Source organism: Misgurnus anguillicaudatus, chromosome 9 (genome assembly GCF_027580225.2).
Source record: "Misgurnus anguillicaudatus chromosome 9, ASM2758022v2, whole genome shotgun sequence".
Taxonomy (NCBI): Eukaryota; Metazoa; Chordata; class Actinopteri; order Cypriniformes; family Cobitidae; genus Misgurnus; species Misgurnus anguillicaudatus.
In genome coordinates, this window is record NC_073345.2 from 271,021 (window position 1) to 283,998 (window position 12,978).

General features: G+C 40.5%; 1 protein-coding gene across 7 annotated transcripts in view; it reads right to left on the minus strand.

The window, feature by feature from the left end:
• camk2a (calcium/calmodulin-dependent protein kinase II alpha) overlaps positions 1-12,978 on the minus strand; it is a 496,915-nt gene that overhangs the window by 21,472 nt on the left and 462,465 nt on the right. For all 7 annotated transcript variants that reach the window (XM_073871008.1, XM_073871010.1, XM_073871009.1 and 4 more), the window contains one exon: positions 10,480-10,719. In XM_073871008.1, coding sequence (XP_073727109.1) covers positions 10,487-10,719 — 233 coding nt within the window. In that variant the 3' untranslated portion in view covers positions 10,480-10,486. The remainder of the gene's footprint in view (positions 1-10,479; positions 10,720-12,978) is intronic.

Genomic DNA, 12,978 nt, shown 5'->3' on the forward strand with positions numbered 1-12,978 from the left:
CATGGGTGAGGTTGGGATCCAAGATGTTGTTTGCGTTCTCCCACGACCTCTCCTCGGGACCATACCCCTCCCAGTTGACGAGGTACTGCAGATTGGAGCCCTGTCGTCTGGAGTCCAGCAGCTCGCTGACCAGATAGGCCTCTTCTCCGTCCACCATGATGGGAGGGGGCCCTGATCCTCCAGAATCTACAGCCGCTCCCGGGTCCTCAGCAGGTTTTAGCAGGGAAACATGGAAAGTGGGAGAGATACGGTAATTAGGGGGGAGATCAAGACGGTAGGAGACAGGATTAACTTGTTTAACAATTTTAAAAGGACCAACATACCTGGGACTCAACTTCTTGCAGGGGAGACAAAGTTTCAGGTCTCTGGACGAGAGCCAAACCAACTGACCAGGTTCGTAGAGGGGTTCTGGCGTTCTATGGCGATCCGCTTTTTCTTTAACCTTTTTAATGCCTCGAGACAGATGAACATGAGCTTGTTGCCAAGTTTCCTGACTTCGGGTGAACCAAGCATCAATGGCCGAGATATCTGCGAGATCCTCATCCCAGAGAAAGATGGGCGGTTGGTAACCCAGGACACATTGAAAAGGCGTGAGACCCGTGGAGGTTTTCTTCAGGGAGTTCTGTGCATATTCCGCCCAAGGTAGGAAGCGACCACAGTCATGCTGATTCTTATGACAGTAAATTCTGAGAAACTTGGTTAATTCTTGATTAAGACGTTCAACTTGCCCATTGGATTGTGGATGATAACCGGATGTGAGACTGATGTTAATGTTTAATGCTTTGAAGAATGCTTTCCATACCTTGGATGTGAATTGTGGACCCCGGTCCGATACGATGTCCTCAGGCAGACCGTAATACCGGAACACACAGTGAAGTAGCTGTTCAGCAGTTTCCATGGCAGATGGCAGCTTGGGCAGAGGGATAAAACGACATGCTTTAGAAAAACGATCTATGACAGAAAGTACCACTGTGTTACCATCAGACCTAGGCAGATCCGTCACAAAATCCACCGCTATGTGAGACCATGGTCTCTGTGGGATCACAAGGGGTTGGAGGAGACCAGCTGGGTTCTGATGTGGAGTTTTACTGGCTGCGCAAACCGTACAAGCATTCACCACCGCGCTGACATCAGGTAACATGGACTGCCACCAAAACTTGTTCTTCAGCATCACCAATGTCGAGTTAATGCCCGGGTGTCCAGAAGAGAGAGATGTATGAACCCATTGGATGACCTGCTTTCTGTGAGATGGAGGAACGTAAATACGATCTGCAGGGCATTCCGCTGGTGGTGGGTTAGCATTGTTGAGCTGGTTTATTTCTTGCATCACGTTCCATTGAACAGGAGCTACAATGAGGGAGGGTGGGATGATGGGCTCGGAACAAACAGGCTGGGGTGAAGAATCAAAAATACGTGATAATGCATCTGCTTTGGTGTTCTTGGACCCAGGTCGATATGTGATGGTGAATTGAAATCTTGTGAAAAACAGAGCCCACCTTGCCTGCCGGGTATTGAGACGTTTAGCCGATTGTAAGTATTCCAGGTTGCGATGGTCTGTGAGAATCAGAAAAGGATGCTTGCCGCCCTCTAGCCAATGCCGCCACTCTTCCAAAGCCGCCTTCATGGCCAAAAGCTCCCGGTTACCCACGTCATAATTACGCTCAGCAGGATTCAGTTTTCTAGAATAGAAAGCACAGGGGTAAACTTTGCCTGGGTTACCTTGCCTCTGTGATAAAACCGCGCCCACTCCAGAATTCGAGGCATCCACCTCGACGATGAAGGGTTTCTCGGGATCTGGATGATGCAGGATGGGAGCTGAGGTAAAGCGAGTCTTAAGGTCACTGAATGCAGCTTCGGCTTCTGGATTCCATGAGAGCTTGTGATTAGACTTGTGCACAAGTGAAGTTAAAGGTGCTGCAATCATACTGAAATTCTTGATAAATCTTCTGTAAAAGTTAGCAAATCCCAGAAATCTTTGGAGTTCTTTTACCGTCGTGGGTTTGGGCCATTGCAGAACTGACTCCACCTTCTTTTCATCCATAGCCACCCCGTCTGGACTTATGATATACCCCAGGAAGGACGTAGATGACTGATGGAAATCACATTTTTCTGCTTTCACGTAGAGTTGGTGTTCAATGAGGCGTTGGAGGACAGTTCTGACATGCACCACGTGTTGTTCTAGAGAATCAGAGTAAATTAGTATGTCATCAATGTAAACAATAACAAATCGGTTAAGCATGCCCCGGAGCACATCATTAATAAAGGACTGGAACACAGACGGACTGTTAGATAGACCGAAGGGCATCACCAAATATTCATAGTGACCATCACTAGTGGAGAATGTTGTCTTCCATTCATCCCCTTCACGAATACGAATCAAATTGTAAGCACTTCGGAGATCCAACTTACTGTAGATCTTGGCACTGCGTAGTTGTTCCAAAGCTGCTGGCACCAGAGGTAATGGATAGCGAAACTTCACCGTGATGTCATTCAGGCCCCGATAATCTATACAGGGTCTTAGACTGCCATCTTCCTTGCCCACGAAGAAAAACCCTGCAGATGCTGGTGATGTAGAATGGCGTATGAAGCCCTTCTCAAGCTCCTCTGCGATGTATTTCTTCATAGCCTGTTGTTCAGGTTCAGATAGAGGAAAGATGCGCCCCCTAGGTGGTACAGTGTCAGGTAACAGGTCTATGGCACAATCACTGGATCGATGAGGTGGTAATTGTGTGGCTTTGGTTTTACTGAAAGCGATGGCTAGATCAGAATACTCGTGGGGAACATTGTCAGGTAAACTGGGTACTGGGTTAATTTGTGATGTACACACAGATAATTCAGGTGACTTACTTAAACAGGATTTCATACATTCATCACTCCACTTTAGAATCCTCTTCTTCTTCCAAGAAACGAGCGGATTGTGTAGATGCAGCCAGGGGAAGCCCAAGATGACAGGGTTGTGAGGAGATGAAATGACGTAGAAAACAATCTCTTCAGTATGGTTGTGTTCGGTGACAAGTGTGATACTTTGAGTGATATGCGTGACGTGACCGGTGCCCAACGGTCGTCCGTCTAACGCTGCGATGGAAAGAGGGGGTACACAAGGGGTTACTGAGATACCATGAGACTTCACTAAACTCACATCAATAAAGTTTCCCGCAGCCCCTGAATCAAGTAGTGCTTTGGTAGTGAAGTTACATTGTTGCCATGACAACGTGACAGAAACCTCCATACATTCAAATGTAGCGGATGGTATAGACGCACTCACCCGTCCAAGGCGTGTCTGGGCTGGTCGTGAGGGACAGACAGCAAGAACATGACCAGCTTCACCACAATGCGTACTAAATTATCCACTCGAATGGACAGCTTGACGAATTCATCAAAACTCCTCCCTTCATCACGGCAGGCTAACTCGGACTGTAACTCTTGACTTAGACCTTGGCGAAACAACGTCTTCAATGTATCCTCAACCCAGTTAGTCTGTGCAGCGAGTGTGCGGAAGGTCAGGGCGTATTCGGCCGCTGAGCGACGCCCCTGTCTAAGGGTGAGTAATTGTTCACCTGGGTCTCGACCTCCTGCTGGGTGTTCAAACACAGCTCTCATGGTGCTCTTAAACTAATCAAAGGTACATTGGTTAAAGTTGCCAGCTGCCCATAATGCCGTAGCCCACTCCAATGCTTTCCCAGTAAGCAAAGAACAAATCAATGAGATTTTACTAACCTCCGTGTTGTAAATGTGGGGTTGTTGGGCGATGAAGAGCTCACACTGCATGAGGAAGCCTTTACATCGATCTCGGGTGCCATCAAACTTTTCAGGGAATGCCAGACGGGGTGTAACTGAAGCCGGAGGCGTGGCTATGGGTCGAGGTGGAGGAGGAATGGGATCTGGTGTAGCGGCAGTGTTAGCCGATGTTGCTAAGCTCTGCACAGAGCGAACTAATTCCTCCGTGAGAGATGTTAGCCGGACTAACTGATGTTGATGAGCCACCAGGATGTTTGCTTGTGTGGACAGCTCGCCTGAAAGCTGTGCCACGGTTGCTGGAGCCTGTGGTGGCGAAGTCTTCTGTGACGAGACTGACAGGTTAGGTTCCATTTGCAACTCTTTATTGATGTAAGTAAACAGCAAACAGTAGTGAACAAAGGGCACATCCAAGTAATCATAAACGTTAAACAGACCAGGTTCGGGGCAGGCGGCTATCAATCATAAACGGGAATCAGTCCAAGATCGGGGCAGGCAGAAAGCAGTCGTAATCGTAATACAGTCCAGGTTCGGGGCAGGCGGCAAGAATCAAAACACCAAGAGACAGTCCAAAGTAACACTGGGAAATCAAACACGGGTATACACAAGGAAAACGCTCAGAAATGCTGCTAGGGCAAACAAGACTTCGCAAAGTACAAGTGGCAGAGTCCCAGGTTAAATAGACCCGCTGATACGCTGCAGCTGATGTGTAATCAGCGGGTCACAGTGCATGATGGGGAATGTAGTCAATATTCGGGTGAATGGGAAGTACCGGGAGCGTTGGCGCTGACATCCGTCACAGGTACAATTTATGTGCTCAATTTGGCGTGTTCCAAAGAACTAAAATACTACTATGAATTTTTAGAAATTCATTTTGCAGATGGATTATAAAGCTCTCCCCAAAAATTCAAGGACTGAAAAATGTTTTAATACTGAAACATGTATGTGCATGCTCTGCATGAAATGTTAGTCCAGATGTCACAGCCTACTCTATTTTTCATTTAAAACCCGGGAATCAGTAGTTCAAACATTTTAATAATGTTTTTAATGATTCATAAACAAATGTACTGTTGTCTGTAAAAATGTAACACTTTTTATAATTAATTATTGTGCAATGTGAAGTCAGCACTACTGTTTTTGACTTTGTATTGTGAATGTGCAGTGTTAAAGGATAATTCCGGTATTTAACACTTTGAGTCTCATTTCTGGTTTGTTTTGGATGAACTACAGTGATGGACACAGAAATTTTGACAATGGGTCGTGTCTTGAGTTTTTGACTCGTTTAGAAGCGTCTCTTGACTGCTTCAGAATGGAAGTCAATGGCCATGCACAAACATGTCATTAAAACAACACTTAACGTTCATTTTCAAAACTGTGCTACTCACCGAGTGGTTCGTGGTGTTCGTTGATGATTAAAAACAAGTTGTGCAGCGAAATACAGTTTCTGTCGTGTTTTATTTGGCATTTTGTAAAATTCCATTGACTTCTCTGGAAGACTTATTGCTCGCTGATATATCACTCCGCCGCCGGGAAACAGAAAAGGGACTGTTTACATGTGGTTGTTGTTTTTCGCTCGGTTTCTCTCAGAATAAATTTTTCCCATATTTGTAGGGCTGGACCAGAATATTCGAATATTCGTTCCGTGGGTTGACATTCGATTTTCAGTTTTGAGATTCGAATATATATATAAATATTTTACAGCGTTAATGCAGAGCTTTTGCCAAGCAGGAAGTGCGCTTCACGCTCCCACTCTATAGGTGGCGCAGAGAGACCAACATCCAGAGCCAACAGCCACCAAACTGCACCAGTGGAAGATCGCCTCAAACGGAAAATACGCTTCCTGCTTTGGCATTCACGCTAATAATGTTGTAAATAACGTTCAGTTTCTTGCAAAAACTGATTGATTTGCTTCACAAGACGTCAATATGTCACACAGAGTTATGGGGGATTACTGTTGTATTGGATATATATGCTTTAGCTCTTGAAGTGTGCGGATCTGTTGGCTTGCATGACGGAGCACTGGGGTTTCTGCAAAATATCTTCTTTATTGTTCTGCCGATGAAAAAAAAACATATTGGATGTGTGGAATTTGATGTTTATGGTGTAAGTGTTATAAATAAACTTGATTTTGAAAGTATGCTACCGTTTTATTACAGTTTGTTGGACTAGATTCCTTCATGCTTCAGACTCAAATATAGAGCGGAAGTATATACGCGGTTGTGAGGTATCTGAAAAAATAGTTCCACTATAGCAAATACCACGGATTGACATCATACATTGCGCCAATATATTTGTTTTTAATCATCAACGAACACCACGAACCACTCGGTGAGTAGTACAGTTTTGAAAATGAATGTTAAGTGTTGTTTTAATGACATTTTGTGCATGGCCATTGACTTCCATTCTGAAGCAGTCAAGAGACGCTTCTAAATGAGTCGAAAAGTCAAGACACGACCAAGACAAAATTTCTGTGTCCATCACTGTAGTTCATCCAAAACAAACCAGAAATGAGACTCAAAGTGTTAAATACCGGAATTATCCTTTAAGTAAGCACTTGTTTTACACACACAAAGAAATTGTTATTGTACATGCACTACATTTGCTGACATTAAAAAGATAACATTAAACTTACTACTTGGTCTATTTGCAAAGCCATTTAAGGGTCATTTTATATATTGTTTTTTTTTTTTGTTAAGGTTAGTGATTGCAGACAATTTTCTTAAAAATGTTGATAGTTAGTCAATGAAATGTGTTCATTTAGATGTAGCTAAAATAAATTGATTCCAACCACTTACCTTAAACAAATGTAGTAAATTCAATTAATAATTTTTCATCAATCATAAATAAATAATTTAAGAGGAAGTAGCATAATTAAATAGGGCTGAAATTACTGAACTTTTTTATACTTGGGTAACTGAATAAAATTGATTAAGTTCAACTTTTTTTGTTTAAATGTAGCTTAAATAAATTTATCGCAACCGCTTACCTTAAAAAATTGAGTAAATTAAAGTAATCCGTTTTTTTAAGTAAACAGTGGAGGATATTTCAATATTTCTTCTATGTTTAACTCTCGTGGATTAAAACTACACATGGATATTATTAAACATATGGCATCGATATACAGCATAAGCCCTTCTGTATTTATGATACAGTGAAATATGATTGTTTCATAATAATGTTATGAACACATTTCATAATCAGGTATGTTTGTCTATGAATGTGATTAAGCTCCGTATTACTGCTGAGAAATAATAAAGGAGGGCTAAGAGATTTAATCCCCTATGACATCTTGAAGCGTTATATATAACAAAGGCTGAGAAAATAACGTTTATGTATGTTTGTTTATTTATGTAACATGTTGGTATAGTAAGCACTATACCGTTAGGTCCATAAATATTGGGATAGAGGCACATTTTGTGTTATTGTAGCTGTTTACCTAATTTTTTTCCAGTTACAGTCATATAATGAATATTGGCATAAAGTGAACACTCTCAGCTTTATTTAGAGGATATTCACATTCAAATTTGCTGAAGGATCCAGGAACTAAAGCCGTCCAACGTGCAGCTCCCTTTTTAAAAGGGTCCAAAAGTAATGGGACAGTTGACTCAAAATCTGCCCTATGGCCACTTATTGACCATTTTTAAAATGATTTCCTCATAAATGAAGCATGTTAAAGTTCTTGAAGTGGGGCATTTGCATTTGGAAGCTGTGGCGGTGAACCCAAATTATGTGGTAAAGGGAGATCTCCATACAAGTAATACAGACCATTTTTAGGTTTCAAAAACACCACAAATCCTGTAGAGAGATAGCAGGAACATTAAGAGTGGTCAGATCAACAATTTGGAACATTCTGACTAAAGAACAACACACTGGTGAGCTCAGCAACAAACAAATCCTGGACGTTCATACCAGATAACAGTGGTGGATGATTGCATTATCCTCTTCATGATAAAGAAAAAACTTCTTCACAATATCATGAGAAATGAAAAATGAATCTGGATGATTCTGCCTTCTGTTACATCACCAAAAAAGGTAGGAAACCATGCATGGAACTGCAATCCCACTGCCTGAACACTATTTTACTGAAGATGTTGTCTGGTGATATTATGAGATGTTCTTGGCCTTCTTCATCATTTTTATCCTCATTAGTCTTATACAGGTTAATATTACTTTAATCTCTCCAAATAAATCTTTTTGAGAGCTTGTCTGACTTTTTTGGGGTCTAATCTTCCCTTCCTATTCTTGTGCCTTTTGTATCTTGTGGTGAACCCTCTGTATTTCTCCTTGTAATATCTTATCTTTATTGTTTTGATTGACAATGACATCTTTACCTCCTGTAGAGTGTTCTTCATTTGTCTGCACATTGTAAAGGGGGTTTTCTTTATCATGGAGAGGACAAAGTGATCATCCACCACTGTTATCCTATATAGACATACAGTACAGGAGTTTTATGTTGCTGAGTTAACCAGTGTGTTGTTTTTTTAGTCAGGATGCACCAAATTATTGTTCTGGCCAATCTTAATGTTCATGCTATCTCTCTGATGGGTTTGTTGTGTTTTTGAAAACTAAATATGGTTTGTATCACTTGCATGGAGATGTCACCGAACAGAATGATTTGGGTTCACAGGCACAGCTTTTAAATGTAATTGTCACACTTAAAATGAACTCCAGACCTTAAACATCTGTAATTCATGAGGAAATAATTTAACAAATAGACAAAACCTGTCCACAAAACAGCTTTTAAGTCATCTGTCCCGTTACTTTTGAGGGGGAGCTACATATTAAATGGCTGTATTTCCTAAATCCTTCAGCCAATTTGGATGTGAATGTTTTGCTAAACAGCTAAAATAACAGAAAGGGCCCTATTTTAACTATCTAAGCGCATTGTCTAAAGTGCACAGCGCAATGTCTAAATGGGCATGTCCGAATCCACTTTTGCTAATTTAACGACGGTAAAAATGGTTTGTGCGCTGAGCGCATGGTCACAAAGGGTTGGTTCTATTTTTTTTAATGAGTAATGGGAGTATTTTGAGCGTAACATGCAATAAACCAATGAGAGTCTCAGCTCTCATCCTCTTTAAAAGCCAGTTGCCCTGGCGCTATGTCTAATTCCTATTTAGATGACGAACTTTGTAAACTGAAAAACTAAGCGGAGGAAGAAGATCCCCAGTTTAAGATTAATGTTAAATAATTGTGTTGTTTTTCACTTGTATTGAAATTGTTTTTTAAACCTTCAAAACCCACTTTCTTTTAGTCATGGAAGTAAAAAAGCAGGCTTTTAATTGCTTTAAATGTATGGCTATCCAATATCATAAAAAATAATTTACAAGTATGTAAGAAAAGGTTTGTATTTTAAAAATACTTTATTTGTAACAAACAGGAGATAAAGAATTTACAAACTTGAGGAGAGCCATTTCAGCACCTGGACAGCGTCATGAGTTTTTTTAAGCATTACTTAAAAATGTTTCTCATCTCACCATATCCACACGTACAGAGTCATCAGATACAATAAATCCGTGAGGTAGCATTAAAAAAAAAAACATTTAAAAACAGATGCATTTGTTTAAAGCAAAGCATTTATTAACTTACCAGGCTGCAGGTGAAGCAGCTCTTTGTGCCTTCTAACGTCTCATAATTAGTCCTCATTTATGTCCAAGAGACTCAATAATAATTTTTTTACATTTAATCCTTTAATCTTTCAAATTTAAAAGCGTTTTTGTGCTGCTGCGCATTCATTTATATGATAAGCAAACCTGCGTTGTCGTTTATAGGCCCATATTACTAATGCGCTCTTTAAATAACAAAACACATATTCCGCCTTTGACTTTAGACTTTTGACCAGGTTTTTGTTGGTCAATGGCGTAGTCTATTTTACTTGCCTCAAAATAGCAATGCGCCACCAATGCGCCTGAACACACCTCGTTTAGAGATCAGAATGCCCATATGCGCAAAAGGGGGCACAAATGCATTTGCTATTTAAACAACATGGCGCTAAACGTGAAAATGATAATCGCGCAGGGTGGAAACTAGCAAAAGACACTTGCATTGCGCATTGAGCTGCATTGTGACGGGTGTAAGATAGAGCCCAAAAACCTCTGTCCCAATATTTATGGACCTAACTGTATATTTGCAAGGCTTTTAAAAACGTTGTGCATGTTTTTGGCCATTAAACATACACTTATAGTTGTGTTGTGCTGGTTAGACCCTACTTCAAATTATGAGCTAATTTAGACCCTCCAAGATGTGTTCCTGAACTTAAATCGTTTCCAGTTTTTGGGGTCTGACAAAAAGGTATTTTCGGTAAATAGTTCTAGAACTTTAAATATCCACACAGCCTTTCTGCTGCACAAAACATTCAATTCAATTCAATTCAATTCAATTCAATTCAATTCAATTTTATTTATATAGCGCTTTTCACAATTGGTTATTGTTTCAAAGCAGCTTTACATTAATAGAAGCAGTGGAAAGCACAGAAAAACGACATATAGCACAGCATAATACACGATAGCACAAGCAGCTAAATTTGATGCGGCTATGAATCAACATTATAAGCGTGCGTATTGCTAATGTAACGTAAAGAAGAGGGTGATAAGTTAAGCCCAAGAGGGCTGCCTTCCTTGTAGTGAAAAATTTTCTACAGACTTCAAAAACATAAGAAATAATTGATGAAAGTTGGGGAAAGTATGACATTCAAAAGTTAATCAACAAAAAAATTAAAAGATCTTGTATCAAAACAGAAAATACCTGACTCTTATTTTGTGATGGCAGAGGGAGTGCCTGAACGATGAAAATGGACTATTTGCCACTTGCCATCTTTGCGGTGCCAGATCCGTGACTCCTCTGATTGGGCAGTACAGGGCATGCCGTTTATGTCAAGGTATTGCGTTATGCGAATGTAGGCAATGCAGGCAGCCTCGTCACCGATCACATGGATGTGAGGATTCAGAATGGTGGTGTGAACTGGCTTGCTGTTCTTTGACCACACTGTAAAAATAAAAACACATTTTCACAAAAGTTTTCCATATTCTCTAAGTAGCAATTCATATGGTCAGTAGCACTGTAACAGGGGGATGATTAGGATGATTCTAAGGGCTCTATTCACACAGGGGCCCAAGCAGAACCCAGTATTTTCTTGTATGATATTGGTTTTTAAATTGCACAATAATCTATTAAGTAGCACGCAATAATGAATGCTTTCAGACTGTGCCAAGTGTGTATGTCCGCTTAAGACATTCATGAATCAGAAACATGTAAACCTCACACTTCAGATTGTTATGTGCATCGGGTAGATGGCAAACGATGGTCCAGACTAAATCAGAAAAATTAAAAGAGGAAAAAATTTGAAAAGGAGGTCAGAGTTAGACAGGGAAGTCATTAAGCTATTTAAAAAAAGCGACTTGTTTTCTGTGTTGTGTTATGACTCTTAAGCTAGCCCATGTGAAGCTATTTTAGTTAACACCAAATAGAATTTCTATCAGTTACTTGCCCCAATGTTTATCCACCGAACTTGTAACACAATTGTAACATAAGATTTCAAAATTAAAGACATGAACAATGAACAAGACAAGAACACATGACAGAACCATTACACTAAAAAATAGATCATATTACACCAGTATTAAAGTCATAACACTGGTTACCTATAATTTTTTGAATTGATTTTTAAAATCTTTTATTAGTTTATAAGGCATTGCACCGACTTGCTCCAGACTATCTTTCAAATATGATTACAGTATATGAACCGAGAAGGACTCTCAGATCTTCTGATTCTTTTCTTTTAAAGGTACCTTATAGTGTACAAAAAAATTAAGTTAACAACCTTTTTTTTATTTGATTTAATTTATATATGTGGTGAGACACAGTTTTGTGTGTAATGTTGAGGTTCATGCCCATTATTGATGAGCCCGTGAGTGAACAGGTATATAAAGGCGTTGCTAAGGACACGAGATGCTGCGTCATTTCTCAGCTGACTGAGGGTTCCGCTTTCCGGTGTGTCGCTGCTTTGTGGTAGAGGTAGGTGTTTGGCGTTTGCGTCTGGTTGATGTAGTTTCGTTTTTAACTGTATTGTTTGTTCTGGAAGGCTGGTGTCTGTTCGGTGCTTTACCGGGTCGCATAGTGCTACTGTTTCCCGTTTCATGGGGGTGGTATCTTAGCGTGTCTATGTTTATGCATAACGCTGAGTGCGGGAGTGACTGCTGTCCTACTGCTTGGTAAGTAAATGATATTGATTTAATATTTTGCGTCATCAAGACTTTCTCTAATTATATTTATTCGGGGAAATAGTGTTTAGGCTGTGAGCTGCCAGATGGGAGATGTAGTTCCTGCATTCTGGTAGGAAAACCCAATTGTTGTTCCTATAATTTGTTTAAAGGTATGTGTAGTTATTGTATGTGTTTGCTTTGGATTTAGATGTAAACTAGGCAACTAATGCTCTTTCCAGTGCTGCTCTTTGCTGAGCTCTGTCGCTGCATGGCTTGACGCTTCAACGCTGCAGTTTTGCTGAGCTTAATTTTTTTGTTTTGGTTTCCTTTTGTATTGTTTATGTGCCAGCTGGTGGTCGGGGGATGCTATTACATTTCATCTGTTACTAGCATTCGCTTGGCTACCTTGCTATTTGCTTTGCTTTCTGGAACTGTGGCTTTAATAACAGCCTTTTTGTGCTATTAGCAGAGATGGGCACTCGAGTCAGTGACTCGGACTCGAGTCGCACTCGAGTCGCATTTTTAAGGACTTCAGACTCGACTTCAGACTCGAACTGAAATGACTTCAGACTTGACTCGACTCGACATAAAAGACTCGTGAATATTTTAAAATCAACTCGAGTCTTTTATCCTTAACTACTGATTTCATTAAAAGGATTATGTGTGTTTTTTTGTGTATGCTGTACTGCAGTAAACGGGATCGGACCGGACCCTTATTATAGAATTCAATGACGTGCGGCGCGTAAAATCTGAAATGTGATAAGAGTCTCATAAAGATGGCGGGACCGGCAGTGCCATATGTTCTATCGTTTGGTTTTTTAAATGTTTTAGACGGCATTTCTGGAAGGACAGCCACATGCAAAGAATGTGGAAAAACCATAAAGGATACTGGGACAACAACTTCGAACTTTATTAGACACCTGAGAACACACCCACACAGGTTAGTCACGTTAACTCTGCTCGCCCCATTTGGTTTCCATCACCATAATTTTATGCTCATTTTGAAGTATTGCATCAAAAACGATTGATGGAAATGCCAAAT